We start from the raw sequence: 18,944 nt of genomic DNA, 5'->3' as shown, positions 1-18,944 counted from the left end.
GTAGGGTAGGTAGTTGGTTTATTTGGCTGGGCAACCGTAAGGTAAAGGATTGAGAAGGGTATCTGTTTTAGTATGGTGAGGTTGGTTATTTTGGTTATAAGTTGTTGGTGGTTTGAAGGTATTAGGGTGTTTGGATTGATCTAAATTGGCTGAGTTATTTGTGTTTGTGTATGTGGTTGGTGCAGAGTGTCACGACCCGAAATTCCCACATTCGGACCGTGATGGCGCCTAATATTTCACTTGCTAGGCAAGCCAACGTTAGAATAATATTAGCCATTTTTAAATAATTTTTAAATTTATTAATAACAAAGAAACAAATGCGGAAGTAAAGTCTGAAATGTAGTGAAAAATCCATAAAAATAACGATGTCTAAATACCATCCCAGAATTAGTGTCACAAGTACACGAACTTCTAGAATAATACAAATAAAGGGTCTGAATAAAATAAAGATGTTTGAAATCAAACACACAACTAAAGTAAAGTAGACGGGTACTTCAGAACTGCGGACGCCGTGCTGTTATACCTCAAGTCTCCTCTAGTAGCTGAAATCCGAGCAAGTCTACGGTACGCCGCTAGGACCAACTCCGAAATATGCACAAGAAGTGCAGAGTGTAGTATCAGTACAACCGACCCCATGTACTGGTAAGTGTTGAGCCTAACCTCGACGAAGTAGTGACGAGGCTAAGGCAGGCCACTTACATTAACCTGTACGCAATATTAGTAACAACAACAATAATAGAAATAAATCAAGTAACTCAATTTTTATAGTTGAAGCCAACTCAGCAGTCATAATCAATTATTATTTCAACCAATTTCCGTTGTAGCGTCCAAACCGCTCCCACAATATATTCATTTTCAATCCTCCAATATATTTATTTTAATCAAGTATATATATAGACTTTTTAATAAGTCTGTTGCGGCGTGCAACCCGATCCCCCAATATATTAATTTAACAATTCTTATAGAAGAAATTATCCAAATAAATGTAACAATTAATATAAAATTTTAAGACAACAAGCATACAATAATTATGATTTGGTTATGAAACAAACAATGACAAATAGCAATTTATTAAGAAAATCAGGGAGGAAATAGGCAGTTTAATATTAAATATGCTAAATGTCAAGTAGCATTTAATGCACATAAATCAAATAAGCATGTAGCAATTATTGCAGGAATTCAAGAATTAATATTTGACAAAGAATAGGAGAGAAACATTTATTATAACAATTAATTCGTGTATTAAAACAAATTTAGGATTCTCAAATAATTATGCAAATAATTAATTTGACGATGTATAGACACTCGTCACCTCGCCTATACGTCGTTCACATACATTTCACATAATAAATAATTTAAGGGTTCTATTTCCTCAAGTCAAGGTTAACCACGACACTTATCTCGCTTTGCAAATTCCAATAATTTATTCGACCACAGTTTTTCCTTTTGAATTTGTCTCCAAAAGCGTCAAATCTATTCACAAACAATTCGATATACTCAATACGAATCATAGGAATTAATTTCATATGAATTTACTAATTTTCCGAATAAAAATCCAAAATTTATTTAAATATTTGACAGTGGGACCCACGTCTCAAATCCCGAAAAAACTCACGAAATCTGAGCACCTGTTCCGCTACGAGTTCAACCATACAAAAATTATTTAATTTCGATGTCAAATGGACCTTCAAATCTTAAATTTTTGTTTTTTGAAAGATTTTATAAAAAACTTATTTTTCTTCCATAAATTCACTGATTCATGATGTAAATGAGTATGGAATCATGAAATATAATCAATATAGGATAAGGAATACTTATCCGAATATTTTTCCGTAAAAATAGCCCAAGAATCGCCTTACCCGAGCTCAAAAATTGGAAATGGTTGAAAATGGGTCGAAATCTCATTTCCAGAACTTAGGTTCTGTTTTTTCCAGATTTTTACCCATCGCGATCGCGGAAATTCGTTTGCGATCGCGTAGAACAACTTTTGCCCAGGTTCATTTTACTCTTCGCGATCGTGGGAATGGCTTCGCGATCGCGAAGCACATTTTGGCTGCCCAGATTTTTAACTCTACGCGATCGCGTAAATGGTCATGCGATCGCGGAGTACCTTTTCTCAGCCTTATGCGATCGCGTACTTACTTGTGCGATCGCGTAGCATAATTGACGTGCCTAGCTTCTGCCTTCCTTCCTTCTACGCGATTGCAGCTTACCCCTCACGTTCGCAGTGCACTAGGAGTTCACCTTCCGCGATCGCGTGCCTATCTTCGCGAACGCGAAGGGTAAAACTCACGACTTACAATTTCCTCTTCGCGATCGAAGGAATGGCTTCGTGATCGCGAAGTACAATGCACCAGATGACAGCAGAAGCTAAAAGCCAGATTTTTCTAAGTTAAAAATCATCCTGTAGCCTATTCGAAACTCACCCAATACCTCGGGGCTCCAAACCAAACATGCACACAAGTCCTAAAACATCATACAAACTTGCTCGCGTGATAAAATTCCCAAAATAACACCTAGAAGTATGAATTGAACCCCAAAACGAATGAAATTTTCAAGAAAACTTTAAAACTTGTATTTTCACAACCGGACGTCCGAATCACGTCAAATCAACTCCGTTTCTTGCCAAATTCGGTAGACAAGTCATAAATATTGTAGTAGAGCTATACCAGGCTCCGGAACCAAAATACGGACTCGGTGTCAATAAATCCAACATCAGTAACTTCTTAAAAATCATTAAACTTTTAATTTTTCATCAAAATTCCATATCTCGGGCTAGGGACCTCGGAATTCGATTCCGGGCATACGCCCAAGTCCCAAATCATGATATGGACCTACCGGAATTGTCAAAACACTGATCCGATTCCGTTTGCTTAAAATATTGACCAAAGTCAACTCAATTGAGTTTTAAAGCTCTATTTCATATTTTAATCTATTTTTCACATAAAAACTTTCCAAAAAATTATACGGACTGCGCACGCAAGACGAGGAGTGATAAATAGTACTTTTCGAGGTCTTAAAACATAGAATTAATTATCAAATTTATAGATGATATTTTGGGTCATCACATTCTCCACCTCTAAAACAAATGTTTGTCCTCGAACGAAGTTAGAAAAAGTACCTGAGCTGGTGAATAAGTGTGGATATTTACTCCGCATGTACGACTCGGACTCCCAGGTAGATGCCTCTGCCGGCTGACCTCTCCATTGCACCTGAACTGAAGGATAACTCTTAGACCTCAACTGTCGGACTTGCCGGGCTAGCATAGCTACCTGCTCCTCCTCATAAGTCAAATCTTTGTCCAATTGGACTGAGCTGAAATCTAATACATGGGACGGATCACCATGACATTTACGGAGCATAGACACATGGAACATCGGATGAACCGCTGAAAAACTAGGTGGTAATACAAGCCTGTAGGCTACTTCACCACCCTTTCAAAAATTTCAAAGGGTCCGATATACCTAGGGCTCAACTTGCCCTTATTTCCGAACCTCATTATACCTTTCATAGGTGAAACCCGGAGCAATATTCTTTCTCCAACCATGAATGCAATATCACGAACTTTACGACCGGCATAACTCTTTTGCCTAGACTGAGTTGTGCGAAGTCAATTCTTAATAATCTTGACCTTATCCAAGACATCCTGTACCAAATCGCTACCCAACAACCGAGCATCTCCCGGTTCAAACCAGCCAACTGGCGAACGGTATCACCTTCCAAATAATGCCTCATATGGAGCTATCTGAATGCTAGACTGGTAGCTATTATTATAAGAAAACTCCACAAGTGGTAAGAATTGATCCTAAGAACCTCCAAAGTCTATAACACAAGCGCGAAGCATATCCTTCAATATCTGAATGGTGCGCTCTGACTATCCGTCTGTCTGTGGATGAAATGTTGTACTCAACTCAACCCGCGTGCCTAATTCACGCTGTACAACCCTCCAGAAGTGTGAGGTAAACTGCGTACCTCGATCTGAAATAATAGACACGGGCACACGGTGAAGGGGGACAATCTCACGAATGTAAGTTTCGGCTAAACGCTTTGAAGAATAGGTAACTGCCACTGGAATGAAATGTGCTCACTTGGTCAACCTGTTTACAATGACCCAAACTGCGTCAAATTTTCTCTTAGTCTGTGGGAGCCCAACTACAAAATCCATAGTGATACGCTCCCATTTCCACTCAGGAATTTCTAACTTCTGAAGCAAACCACCATGTCTCTGATGCTCGTACTTAACTTGTTGACAATTCAGACACCGAGCCACATATGCAATTATATCCTTTTTCATTCTTCTCCACCAATAATGTTGCCGCAAATCTTGATACATTTTGGCGGTACCTGGATGAATAGAATACCTAGAACTGTGTGCCTCTTCAAGAATTAATTCACGAAGCCCGTCAACAGCCTCTCACCAATCGGAATATACTCAAGATTGCCCATACTCACAGCCTTTCTACTCAAAGCATCGGCCACCACATTGGCCTTTCCAGGGTGATACAAAATGGTTATATCATAGTCTTTCAAAAACTACAACCATCTTCTCTGCCTCAAATTAAGATCTTTTTGTTTGAACAGATACTGAAGGCTACGATGATCAGTAAATACCTCACACGAGACACTGTAGAGGTAATGCCTCCAAATCTTTAGTGCATGAATAATGGCTGCCAGTTCTAAGTCATGAACAGGATAATTCTTCTCCTAAACTTTCAACTGCCACGACGCATATGCAATCACCTTGCCATCTTGCATTAATAATGCACCAAGCCCAATGTGATATGCATCACAATATACTGTATACGATCCTGAGTCTGTGGGTAACACAAACACTGGCGCCGTAGTTAAAGAAGTCTTGAGCTTCTGAAAGCTCAACTCACACTCGTCTGACCATCTGAATGGGACACCTCAGGGTTAGTCTGGTCAATGGGCTTGCTATAGATGAAAACCATTCCACGAACCGACGATAGTAACCTGCTAAACCCAGGAAACTCTGGATCTCTATAACTGAAGTAGGTCTAGGCCAATTCTGAACAACCTCCATCTTCTTAGGATCCACCTTTATGCCTTCTGCCGACACAACATGCCCCAAAAAGGCAACTGAGTCTAACCAAAACTCATATTTTGAAAATTTGGCATATAACCGATTATTCTTCAAAGTCTGAAGCACACTCCGAAGATGCTGCTCATGCTCCTCTCGACTGCTGGAGTAAATCAAGATATCATCAATGAATACAACCACAAAAGAATCCAAATAGGGCTTGAACACCCGATTCATCAGATTCATAAATGCTGCTGGGGCATTTGTCAACCCAAATGACATCACTAGGAATTCGTAATGCCCATACCAAGTCCGAAAAGCTGTCTTAGGGATATCAGATGACCTAATCTTTTACTGATGGTAACCATACCTCAAATCAATCTTCAAAAATACCTTGGCACCCTGAAGCTGATCAAATAAGCATCAATTCTTGGCAACGGATATTTGTTTTTGATAGTGGCCTTGTTCAACTGCCGATAATCTATACACATCTGCATAGAGCCATCTTTCTTCTTTACAAATAATACTGGTGCACCCCAGGGTGAGACACTGGGTCTAATGAATCCCTGATCAAGCAAGTCTTGTAACTGCTCCTTTAATTCTTTCAACTCCGGCGGGGCCATACGGTATGTTGGGATAGAAATGGGCTGAGTGCCCGGAACTAGATCAATACAGAAGTCAATATCTCTGTCGGGTGGCATCCCCGGCAAATCTGCAGGAAATACTTCTGGAAATTTACGAACAACTAATACTGAGTCCATAGAAGGAACATCCGCACTAGGATCGTGAATATAAGCCAAATAGGCTAGACACCCTTTCTCTACCATACGCTGAGCTTTCATATAAGAAATAACTCTACTGGCAGAATGACTAGGAGTTCCTTTCCACTCTAATCGAGGTAACCCCGGCATGGCTAGGTCACTATCTTGGCATGACAATCCAATATAGCATGATAGGGTGACAGCCAATCCATACCCAAGATGACATCAAAATCTACCATATCAAGAAGCAGAAGATCCACACTAGTCTCAAGACTACCGATAGTAACCACACATGAACGATAGACATGAATTACTATAACAGAGTCTCCCACCGGTGTAGATACATACACAGAAACACTTAGAGAATCACAAGGCACAACCAAACATGAAGAAAAATAGGAGGACACATAGTAATAAGTAGATCCTGGATCAAATAGAACTGAAGCATCTCAATGGCAAACTGGAATAATACCTGTGATCACAGCATCAGATGACTCGTCCTCAGGCCTAGCTGGAAAAGCATAAAATTGGGGTTGGGCACCACCACTCTGAACTGCGTCTCTGGGACGCCTCTAACTGGCTGGCCCCCACCTCTTTCGGTCTGACCTCTACCTCTAAAAGCCTGACCTCCACCTCTAATGGTCTGACCTCCACCTCTAGCTGCCTGACCCCTACCTCTAGTTGGCTGAGCAGGCGGTGGAGCAACCGGTGCTGGTATGATGGCACGAGAATCCTGCCAAGGTCTGTTACTTGCCAACCTAGGGCAATACCTCCTGATGTGATCAATGTTCCCATACTCATAACACCCATCCTGATATCGTGGCTGCTGAAGCTGAAGCTAACCCGAATGGGCCGGATAGCCGTTGTAGTAACTCTAAAGTGGTGGTACACTGATAGGAACTGAATGTGTACTAAATGTTGGCTGCCCATAGTAAGGCATAATATGACTGTGACTCCTTGAAGAACCGGGAGATGCATGAAGTGCTGAATGAAATGGTTTGGGAGGATGACCCCTACCAAAATTACCCCTACCTCCAGACGAGGCACCACTGAAACCACCGAACTGACGAGGCCTCTTATCAGACCTCTGCCCTCTCTCCTGTGCAAGAACCATCTCGATCCTCCTCGCGACATTAGCAGCTGCCTGAAACAAAATCTCACTTCTGGTCTCCTTGGCCATCTGAAGCCTGATAGGATGAGTGAGTCCCTCAATAAACCTCTTCACTCTCTCTCCCTTAGTAGGTAGTAAAAGGAGAGCATGACGGGCCAAATCCACAAAACGGGACTCATATTGAGTAACAGTCATACTGTCCTGCTGTAGACGCTCAAATTACTTGTGGTAATTCTCTTTGTGTGATAGGAAGGAACTTCTCTAAAAATAGCTGAGAGAACTTCTCCCAGGTAAGTGCAGGCGATCCAACTGGTCTAGTCAATGTATAATCCCTCCACCACCTCCTGGCGGAACCTGTCATCTGAAATACAGCAAAATCAACCCCATTGGTCTCAACTATACCCATGTTCCGTAGCACCTCATGGGAGCGTTCAAGATAATCCCGTGGGTCCTCAAAAGGTGTACCACTAAAGTGCACTGGAAAGAGATTGGTAAACTTATCCAGTCTCAATAAGGCCTCAAAAGACATGGCGGGCCTATCACCGATCTGTGCCGCAATAACTAGTTGAACTACCCCAACTGGCGGGGCTGTTGGAGCCTGATTCTGGGGAGCCATCTACTCCGGAGCGGGAGTAGTGAGAGTTTGTGCTCCTCCCCCAACCTGTGAGATGGCTGGTTCCACTGGAAATGTACCATTCTAGGCCACGCCCTCCATAAGACTCACCAAACGGACTAGAGCATCCTGAAGCACTAGAGTAGCTATGAATCCTTCCGTAACCTGAACTGGTTCAGCTGGTACATTATGAACTGGAACCTCCTCCTGAAGGTCCACCTGAGGTTCTATAACAGGTGCAGCTGCTCGAGCTCTGGACTGAGCTCTACCTCGACATTTGCCTCGGCCTCGACCTCTATCCTTGGCCATAGTTGCCAACGGGGGCTCTGGTCCCTGTCCATCGGTAGATGTATTACGTGTTCTCACCATCTGCGAGAGAATAAGAGTAGAATGGTTCAATCATCGATGATAGAATAAATTCGTGACTCGTGAGAGATAAGTACAGACGTTTCTGTACCGATCCTTCAGACTCTACTAAGCTTGCTCGTGACTCGTGAGACCTATGTAACCTAGTGCTCTGATACCAACTGTCACAACCCAAAATTCCCATCTTCGGACCGTGATGGCGCCTAACATTTCACTTGCTAGGCAAGCCAACGTTAGAATAATGTTAGCCATTTTTAAACAATTTTTTAATTTATTAATAACAAAGAAATAAATGCGGAAGTAAAGTCTCAAATGTAATGAATAATCCATAAAAATAACGATATCAAAATACCATCCCATAATTGGTGTCACAAGTGCACGAGCTTCTAGAATAGTACAAATAAAGGGTCTGAATAAAATAAAGTTGTCTGAAATCAAACACACAGCTAAAGTAAAGTAGACGGGGACTTCAGAACTACGGACGCCGTGCAGTCTCAAGTCTCCTCTAGTAGCTGAAATCCGAGCAAGTCTATGGTACACCACTAGGATCAACTCCGAAATCTGTACAAGAAGTGCAGAGTGTAGTATCAGTACAACCGACCCCATGTACTGGTAAGTGCTGAGCCTAACCTCGACGAAGTAGTGACGAGGCTAAAGCAGGCCACTTACATTAACCTGTACGCAATACTAGTAACAACAACAATAATAGAAATAAATCAAGTAACTTAATTTTTATAGTTGAAGCCAACTCAGCAGTCATAACCAATTATTATTTCAACCGATTTTCGTTGCAGCGTGTAAACCGCTCCCACAATATATTCATTTTTAATCTTCCAATATATTTATTTTAATCAAGTATATATATAGATTTTTTAATATGTCTGTTGCGGCATGCAACCCGATCCCCCAATATGGACTTTTAATAAGTCTATTGCGGCGTGCAATCCGATCTCTCCAATATGGACTTTTAATAAGTCTGTTGCGGCGTGCAACCCGATCCCCCAATATATTTATTTAACAATTCTTATAGAAGAAATTGCCCCAATAAATTCAATAATTAATATAAAATTTTAAGACAACAAGCATACAATAATTATGATTTAATTATGAAACAATCAATGATAAATAGCAATTTATTATGAAAATCAGGGAGGAAATAGGCAGTTTAATATTCAATATGCTAAATGTCAAGTAGCAATTAATGCACATAAATCAAATAAGCATGTAGCAATTATTGCAGGAATTCAAGAATTAATATTTGACAAAGAATAGGAGAAAAATAATTATTATAATAATTAATTCGTGTATTAAAACAAATTTAGGATTCACAAATAATTATGCAAACAATTAATTTGGCGACGTATAGACACTCGTTACCTCGCCTATACGTCGTTCACATGCATTTCACATAACAAATAATTTAAGGGTTCTATTTCCTCAAGTCTATGTTAACCACGACACTTACCTTGCTTTGCAAATTTCAATAATTTATTCGACCACAGCTTTTCCTTTTGAATTTGTCTCCAAAAGCGTCAAATCTATTCACAAACAATTTGATATACTCAATAGGAATCATATGAATTAATTTCATATGAATTTACTAATTTTTGGGATAAAAATCCAAAATTCATTTAAATATTCGATAGTGGGACCCACGTCTCAAATCCCGAAAAAACTCATAAAATCCGAACACCCGTTCCGCTACGAGTTCAACTATACAAAAATTATTTAATTCTGATGTCAAATGGACCTTCAAATCTTAAATTTTTATTTTTTGGAAGATTTTATAAAACTCTTATTTTTCTTCCGTAAATTCACTGATTCATGATGTAAATGAGTATGGAATCATGAAACATAATCAATATAGGATAAGGAATACTTACCCCAATATTTTTCCGTAAAGATCGCCCAAGAATCGTTGGAAATAGTTGAAAATGGGTCGAAATCCCATTTCCATAACTTAAGTTCTATTTTTTCAGATTTTTACCCATCGCGATCGCGGAAATTCGTTCGCAATCGTGTAGAACAACTTTTTCCCAGGTTCATTTTACTCTTCGTGATCGCGGGAATGGCTTCGTGATCGCGAAGCACATTTTGGCTGCCCAGATTTTTAACTCTACGCGATCGTGTAAATGGTCATGTGATCACGGAGTACCTTTTCTCATCCTTACGCGATCGCGTACTTACCTGTGTGATTGCATAGCACAATTGACGTGCCTAGCTTCTGCCTTCCTTCCTTCTATGCGATCGCAGCTTATCCCTCGCGTTCGAAGTGCACTGGGAGTTTACCTTCCGCGATCGCATGCTTATCTTCGCGAACGCGAAGGGTAAAACTCACGACTTACAATTTCCTCTCCGCGATCGTAGGAATGGCTTCGCGATTGCGAAGCACAATGCACCAGATGACAGCAGAAGCTAAAAACCAGATTTGTCTAAGTTAAAAATCATCCCATAGCCTATCCGAAACTCACCCGAGCCCTCGGGACTCCAAACCAAACATGCACATAAGTCCTAAAACATCATACGAACTTGCTCGCACGATCAAATCGCCAAAATAACACCTAGAACTAAGAATTGAACCCCAAATCGAATGAAATTTTTAAGAAAACTTTAAAACTTATATTTTCACAATGGGACGTCCGAATCACGTTAAATCAACTCCGTTTCTCGCCAAATTCGGCAGACAAGTCATAAATATTATAGTGGACCTATATCGAGCTCCGAAACTAAAATACAGACCTGGTGTCAATAAATCCAACATCAGTAACTTCTTAAAAATTATTAAACTTTCAAACTTTTAATTTTTCATTAAAATTCCATATCTCGGGCTAGGGACCTCAGAATTCGATTCTGGGCATTCGCCCAAGTCCCAAATCACGATACGGACCTACTGGAATTATCAAAATACTAATCCAAATCCGTTTGCTCAAAATGTTGACCAAAGTCAACTCAGTTAAGTTTTAAAGCTCTATTTCACATTTTAATCTATTTTTCACATAAAACTTTCCGAAAAATTGTACAGACTGTGCACGCAAGTCGAGAAGTGATAAATAGTACTTTTTGAGGTCTTAGAACATAGAATTAATTATCAAATTTAAAGTTGACATTTTGGGTCATCACCTTGCTTAGATTTGTGCTTTGGCTTAAGAGGTTATGCCTTTTGGTAGGAAGTTAGTATTGTTGTGGTGTTGACTTGTAGTTAATAATTGATTCTTAGTAGTAGCCTAGTAGGAGGAGGTTTGTCAAAGTTATTAGAAATTTTAGGAAAGTTTGATGGTGTTGGTATCTGAGGGAGTTGAGGCTGTGATTGATCACCTATCTCCCTAGTTAAGGCCTGTTTTTTGGTGGACAAAGGAGCTGAAGAGTCAGTACCTGAGTGTGCTAATTCTATTGATGAAGGGATTGGATGCAATTGATCAGAAGAATTTGGTTCAGATGCCTTATCCTTAACGACAAAAACCTTCTCGATTGATCTCTGCCTAGTTGAAAGCATAGCAACACTCTGGTCAGGCAGCAACAAAGCATAAAGGGCATCATTTGGTCGAGCAGCATTGTTCTGACCTTGTGATTGAAATTGGACATGCCAGACACTTTCAGCAACTTGTATTGGAACTTTTCCACCGAATTGTATCACTATTGCATTGGTGGAACTGGGTGAGGCATTTTGTCGAACAGCTTGGGTGGTGGGATTTGTAGACAAAGGTGTTTTGGTTGTTGTGGAAAGTGGATCGATGAAGGGTTTGATTTGCTCCATCAGGTATATTCTCCAAATGTACAGAACCGATTTCCCATTGGTTTTGAGCTGTGTGGTTACCTTCTTCATCTTCTTCATCAGCTATATGGTCACGACTGTTTTGGAAACGACTGAAGCTCTCAAATTCGTCGGTTGAAAAATCTAAAGCTAGGTTGGAACGTAATGTTTGAATTGGAGAAAGAAATTCGCTCCCTTGCGTTTGTCGATTTGGCCCAGAGCTGATCTGAGCATCTTTTAAAGATTCCCAACGATGCATCGCTACAGGGAGCCCGTAACCTATTTATGAATCTGTAGCCGGCTGTTTGAAACTTTCTGTTGAATCCAACTGGGGTTTGTTTGTTGTGTTTCGAGGTCTAGATTAAGACAAATATGGAGGAATTCCACCGCCTAATGGCAGATTTGTACCCATTCCAGTGAGAAATGTCCCAGGGTTCTCGAAAATATAGCTCAACCCTAGCTTGTGAGTAGACTTCCAAATTGCTGGATACTTAGATCGCAAACAGCGCTCATCCACAGCTAAATCTGGGTGCTTATGCTTTCATTCATTTGTGATTCATAAATTGCAAGACAATTTTTTTTAATTCATTCCCATCCAATCAAAAAAGTCTTTTATCGAATTGCTTCGATTGTTTTCTGGATTTTGATGAATCGTAAGATGACATAGGCTCATAGGCTCATAGCTATGCCATGCGTTCATTATAAAATTTGGAAAACGACAGGGATAACAAAAAATGGGCGCTTTTGTGTGTTGCACCGGATAAAAAAGACCTAAGATGCACAACTTTTTGGCAGATGATTCCATGCAAGACAAAATCAGGGTCAATGAAGTGTTTATGGACAATCAAGATCAGAGTCTGCACACTCAACATTATACAATTGCGATGTAAGTTGTATTTGACAACTGTGATATATAAGTCGCATTTAATTACGATTATAAGCGGTATTTATAATTACGATTTATACGAGTCACTTGCGTTAGCTATTGCCATCTTAGAACGTCGTTTAGTTTTTCGCTTACCCTTTATCCTCATGGCTCATTTGTTGTATGCATTTTACATATATTTGAAGTTCTCCCAAAAACTACACATACTTGAGAATACATATATTAATACATACTAAATTGGCCCTAACAAAAAAACATAATTAAAATAAGTCATTGCATTTAAAAGAACACACAATTGATACTCTATTATTGTGATTACAACTTTTTCACCTGGCAAAAAATAATGGACCTCCAAACTTTTTTTAATAGTTTTACCCGAAATAAACATGCAGTTGCAATAAATATCCATTGCATCTAAAACATAAATTTTAAATGGACCTAAATTAAGATAAAATATATATTGCATATTACGAATAAGCAAGAAAAGAAGGCAATTGAAACAAATAAATCATTGGTTATGACTACGTTGCAATTAATGATTGAAAAATATCCTACGTGAAAGTTGATTTTTTTTTACTCACATGCACTTAAATCTGAGTGTACCTACGCTCTTTGCCACGTCAGCGTCTAAAAAATAAATACTATCAAAATATCAAATAGCTAAGTCCACAAAAATATTTAGGATTATGAATAGTTTAGGCATGCACCGAATACAAGTTTCAGAGGAAGGGGTATGTTTTGGGCATTGTGTCTTATAAAAATGATCCTTCAAAGAATTGTCCAAAACTCCAGCACAATAAGGATTTTAACTGTAGTCTATAGGGAAGTGTGTACTTTAAGGGATCTGATTCGCCAATAAGTTATACTGATATTATAATGTAAGGATACATACGGAGATTAGGTCTGCAATATTTGATTTGTTCTGATTTAATCCTCAACTGTATAAAATTTAACGCAAGGGTGGAAAGAGGACATTTTTTTATAATATTTCGACTTTTAAAACTAATAGTATTAATTATTTTGTTACACTTATAAGCTTGTTTCAGATGAGTAAATAAATTAAAGGTTATCTAATGCTAACATAAAACTTAGTGTAGTTAATCTTCATTCACAAAATTATGCGGGAGAGAGGGAAAAAAATTACTTACCTGCATCCTGCACTTGATACATATATGCCAAGCTTAGTTAATAAAACTCTAAAGCAATATTTAAAAATGAAAATTTAAAAACTAACACTATATGTTATGATTTACCGTTTAATTTATGGTTTATCATTTAACCATTATTTTGTTTTTCCATTTCTCTTTCTTTAATCATGAACTCATACCCGGGTCGTGCACTCAACAATCTCCCCCTCGGACATCACGACCTACCGGTCAATTTTCGAGATTCACTGTGTGCCACCACATTGTTAGAGTATATTTATGGCAAACGAAGCCCTCAACTAGCTTCTTCTTTATGTATGCATCTCCAAGCTTGTAAAGGTAAGCAAATCGAGCCCCATACTATCACTCTGCTATCCGTCATACTCATTCCACCAAACCTGCTTTGATATCAGTTATTGGGTTAAACTAGTCCAAAGATACTCTTAACATGATGTGATATTATCACTTTGAATGAAGTCAGCCCGGTTTTTCCCATAATGTGCCATAAACCCTAATACCTTATATGTAAGCTCCGATATATTTCTAGTTACCACTTACCGATATGAAACTTTGTCCGTTCACTTAAAATAATACTTAGGCGAGAACGTAGTATTAATTAACTAATCCGTGATACGGACTTGAAAAGCGTGTGACAAAGGAGGAACACTTTAGTTTAGGGTAAAGGTATTCATGTTGAGAGGGTCCACTCGAGGGGGAAGAAAAGAAAAGAAATGGTTGATTTGAAAAGGTTGGAATCAATTCCAATACAACATTAGAACATAACTTTATCGTCTTCCAAAAACCATAATTTTCCCCTGCCTTTCAAAATGGACTAAGGTTTGGAATCTTTATTGGTTTGAACTATCAACTATGACATATTGCCTGATGAAGAAGCATTGCATCCCAAGTTACCACTGTTGATTAAAGAGGTTGCCCAAAATGTGTTGCCATTTTTGTTTTTGGGTTCAAATATAAACTAACTGAGGAAATGGCCAATTAGATATTATCTATGCTACTTTTCTCTCACCGTTCAAAAAAATGACTTCCTCCTTGTCCTTATTCCTCTGTTTCATTCTTCTCTTTAATGGTAATCTTCTTTTTCTCTTTGTTTTGTGTAATTGTTTGTTGTTTCTGCTGCTCTTTGTTTTTCTTATCCCCAGTTAATAATCACCTATATTTTGTATAAGTTCTATGGTCAAAAGTCCGATGAGCACTCAGAGACGAACCCAGGATTTGAAAGTAGGGGCACACGAGCTAATTACTCAACGAGTGCATTCATCGAACTTTTAATCTTAAGGGTTCCAGACAAAATATATGACCATTTTCAACATATATACACATATATATATCTAGAATTTTTACTGAGATTAATGGGGTTCAGTGACCCCTCTACTAAAACATAGGTGCGTCTCTGGGGCACTGTTTGAGCAATCCACTCATGTGCCCCGCCACCTTTAAATTCCGGGTCCGCCTCCGACTACACAGCATCCGCCTATGATTATGTGATATTTAGCATTAGAATTCAATATAGCTTCCTAATATACACTTATTTCTTTGTTTGTTGGACAGTGTTGGTTGCACATGCATTTACAGGAACATATGGTATAAACTATGGAAGAATAGCAGATAACATTCCAGCACCAGAAAGTGTTGTAACACTTCTAAGGGCAAACAAGATAAAGAACGTTCGAATATACGATGCAGATCATGGAGTTCTAACAGCTTTTAAAGATTCAGGAATTCAAATTATCATAGGACTTGGCAATGAATTTCTTAAAGATATTAGTGTGAACGAAGATCGCGCTATTGAATGGGTGAAAGTAAACGTACAACCATATCTTCCCGGTACCTTAATTCGTGGCATTGCTGTTGGAAATGAAATTCTTGGAGGTTTAGATGTAGAACTCTGGGAAGTGTTAGTTCCTGCAGCTAAGAATGTGTACAATGCGCTTGATAAGTTGAACTTAGCGCGTAAAATTGAAGTATCAAGTCCTCATTCAGAAGCTGTGTTTGAAAATACTTACCCTCCATCTGCTGGTGTATTCAAAGAAAGTATACTTCCTTATATGATACCACTCTTGAATTTCTCAAGGCAAATTGGTTCACCTTTTTATATAAATGCATATCCATTTTTGGCATATAAGAGTGACCCTAGTCACATTGATCTCAACTATGCATTATTGGAGAAATCGACTGGTATTTATGATGCAAAAACTAAGTTGCATTATGATAATATGTTTGAAGCTATGATTGATGCAGCTTATTTTGCATTGGAGAAGGCGGGATTTGAGAAAATGCCAGTTATTTGTTCTGAAACTGGTTGGGCTTCAAAAGGAGATGAAAATGAAGCTGGTGCTAATATGAAGAATGCAAGAACTTATAATAATAATTTGCATAAAAGGTTGTTAAAGAAAAAGGGGACACCTTATAGGCCAAAAATGGTGGTGAGAGCTTATGTATTTGCTCTTTTTAATGAAAATCAGAAACCAGGACCAACTTCTGAGAGAAACTTTGGATTGTTTAAAGCTGATGGAAGTATTGCTTATAAAATTGGATTTAGAGGACTTGTGCCTTCTTCAGCTTCCTCATCCCATCTCTCCTCTGAGGTATTTTTCTTTTTCCAATATCAACTTGAGTAATTTGAAGTGAGCCGTGGAGCAACGGTCAAATTGTCTCCGTCTGACCTATAGGTTACGGGTTCGAGTCGTGGAATCAGTCATTGATGCTTGTATCAAGGTAGACTGTCTACATCACACCTTTGGGGTGCGACCCTTCCCCGGACCCTGCGCGAACGCGAAATGCTTCGTGCCATTTAACTTGAATAATTAATTATTAGAGAGACAATTTTATAATAATCTATACCTTTGAATTAATATTTCTTCCGTCCTAAAATGTTTGCCACTTTAGATAATGGCATCGTTTATGTGTTGTTGTTATTATTGTTATTATTATTACTTCTATTAGAAATTTTGGTTTATAATATTCTTTAAATCTTCATTGCAGGACTTTATATTACGAGTGGGGTTTTGGAGTTCCCAATGGTTTATTGTTGTGACTTGTGTGGCAATGTTACTTCAATTCATACAGTTATGACCAACGACAAAAATTTAGCCCATGAAAATGTAATTCGCTCAATTATCCTGTACAAAATATACTTTCATAGACAATACAGCTGGGAGCTCCAATAGTCCAATTTTATGAATGTCCTTCTTTGTACGAAATAGTTGCAAATTTATTCAAACTGTCATTCTTTCATGTTTATTTGTACATATTTAATATAAAAAAATTAACACAAGTAAACATTGAGTAAAAATTACTGAATTTGGCCGAGCTTCTAGCTCAGCCCCAACGTACAAGAGATTGAGAATTTGAAACCATGAGTTATGCTCTTGGTTACAAGTTGAACAATGATATAATGTCTATATCCATCAGATTAGACAAACCATTTTAAAAAATGGAGCTGAAAAATCGAATTTCAGTATTATTATTATTATTATTATTTTTCATGGGGTATATGCCTAGGCGATATTGATATGAAATCAATCAATTAATTAAGTAGACATGTCTCATTCTCTGACTATGTTTAAAAAGTAAAATTGATGAATAACTGCTTGAGCCCTTCCAGTTTATGAATTTCTTACTTTGTAGAACCAAAGAGGAGAAATCATTTTACATAATTGTATCACATAAATGGGTCCATAGCTCAGTGGTAGAGCATTTGACTGCAGATCAAGAGGTCACCGGTTCGAACCCGGTTGGGCCCTCTTTTGAATAATTTTCTTTTTCCATTTATTACTAGTGGCCTACTCATATAGTTTTCCGTTTTCACCAAAATACACGTCATATTTGTAATTTTTTTGCCTAGAACTTTTTGGTTCATATCAAAGAACAGAATGTAAATTTTTTATACATAATAATCTATTTGGTTGTAACTTTTGGCACATGAAAAAGGTTACGGCTAGGCATACAATGTCATTCATTAAGCGGATTAGTTTCAAACTCAAGGTATCATTTGATTAATTTCACAAATATTTACTACCAAGCAATATGGTAGGATGAATTTGATCTCTCTATCCTCGACCAGAGCTCTCGAGTCCAAATTGGGATGGGAAAGCTCCTGGCAAGAGCGCTTTCTCCTTTAATTCGCGATTTTGGAATAATCGGGCCACTGCGCACCAAATATCAAACGGCAATACAAAACAAGAAAGGAAAAAACAAAAGCTTCACAAACATTTGGAGAGCTGTTTTAAAGTCGAGATCCAATGCTTGCCAACATATTGAATAGAGAAAAATACACTACTGAGCTTCTTTTAAAAAGTATTTAAGAAAATAGTATGATTTGTTGTTTATTCCATATATAGCATATTCTTTTACAATATTAGCATAGTGTAAAGATTATGTGCACAATTAATGAGTAACACAAATTATGGAATCAATTTTATCCTTATTTATCTTTTTATGTTCTCTCTCCTCCTATTTTCTATTCTAAATTCTATAGTTGCTTAATTTAGCATTCAAACCTCTCTAATTTTCTTTTTTAATTTAGCATTCAAATATTCTCAGAATATTTTCAGTACTCAGAATATTATATGAATAGTATAAATAAAATATGTCATATATATTATTTATACATATATTATACCATTATATATATATATATATATATATATATATATATATATATATATATATATATATATATATATATATATATATATATATATATATATATATTAAATATCCACTATTATACCACTTGTATATATATTATATACATATATGTGTATACTATTACAATACCATGTATATACTTATTCCATGTATATATTTAATTATCTGCTATTATTATATTAAAACACAATATGTACATACAATGACTGAAGTATTCACTATACTCTTATATTAATATAATAAAAGGACCATTGTAATTTATAAACTATTTAATACCATTATTATACTTACTGCGTAAAAGTTATGTTGACATACAACTAAAAATAAAACTTTATACCTATAATATATATATAATTATACTATTTATATACACATGCATAATGTACAATTTGACACTGTTTGACAAAAACTTGCACGGACGTGTTAATTTGCAACAAGACACATATATTTTTTGAAAATAACTGTAAGATATGTTTTCCCAAATGAATGAGAGCGCGTTAATATTATATATGCACGTGGCAACAGAAAACGCATAGCTAATTACTAATTTAAGCGAAATTCAAGAGTTCTCTTCGTTATTGTTTGGCGCTAATTTAGGA

The 18,944-nt window shown here is 37.6% G+C and overlaps 1 protein-coding gene and 1 non-coding gene across 2 annotated transcripts; both read left to right on the top strand.

Annotated features, from left to right (window-relative positions):
• The first annotated feature begins 14,599 nt into the window (after positions 1-14,599).
• Positions 14,600-16,929, top strand: LOC104101958 (glucan endo-1,3-beta-glucosidase 14-like). The gene is made up of 3 exons (XM_009609531.4): positions 14,600-14,761; positions 15,244-16,280; positions 16,678-16,929. Exons 1-3 carry the CDS (start codon positions 14,713-14,715, stop codon positions 16,765-16,767), a joined length of 1,176 nt encoding a protein of 391 aa, XP_009607826.1. The 5' UTR covers positions 14,600-14,712; the 3' UTR covers positions 16,768-16,929.
• A 437-nt stretch (positions 16,930-17,366) lies between these two features.
• On the top strand, positions 17,367-17,438 carry TRNAC-GCA (transfer RNA cysteine (anticodon GCA)). Its single transcript has one exon. It is a non-coding gene; the product is annotated as a tRNA-Cys (tRNA).
• Positions 17,439-18,944: the final 1,506 nt, after the last annotated feature.

Source organism: Nicotiana tomentosiformis, chromosome 6 (assembly GCF_000390325.3).
Source record: "Nicotiana tomentosiformis chromosome 6, ASM39032v3, whole genome shotgun sequence".
Lineage (NCBI taxonomy): Eukaryota > Viridiplantae > Streptophyta > Magnoliopsida > Solanales > Solanaceae > Nicotiana > Nicotiana tomentosiformis.
The sequence above is the reverse complement of the archived record's forward strand: the minus strand, read 5'-3'. Positions and strand labels throughout refer to the sequence as shown.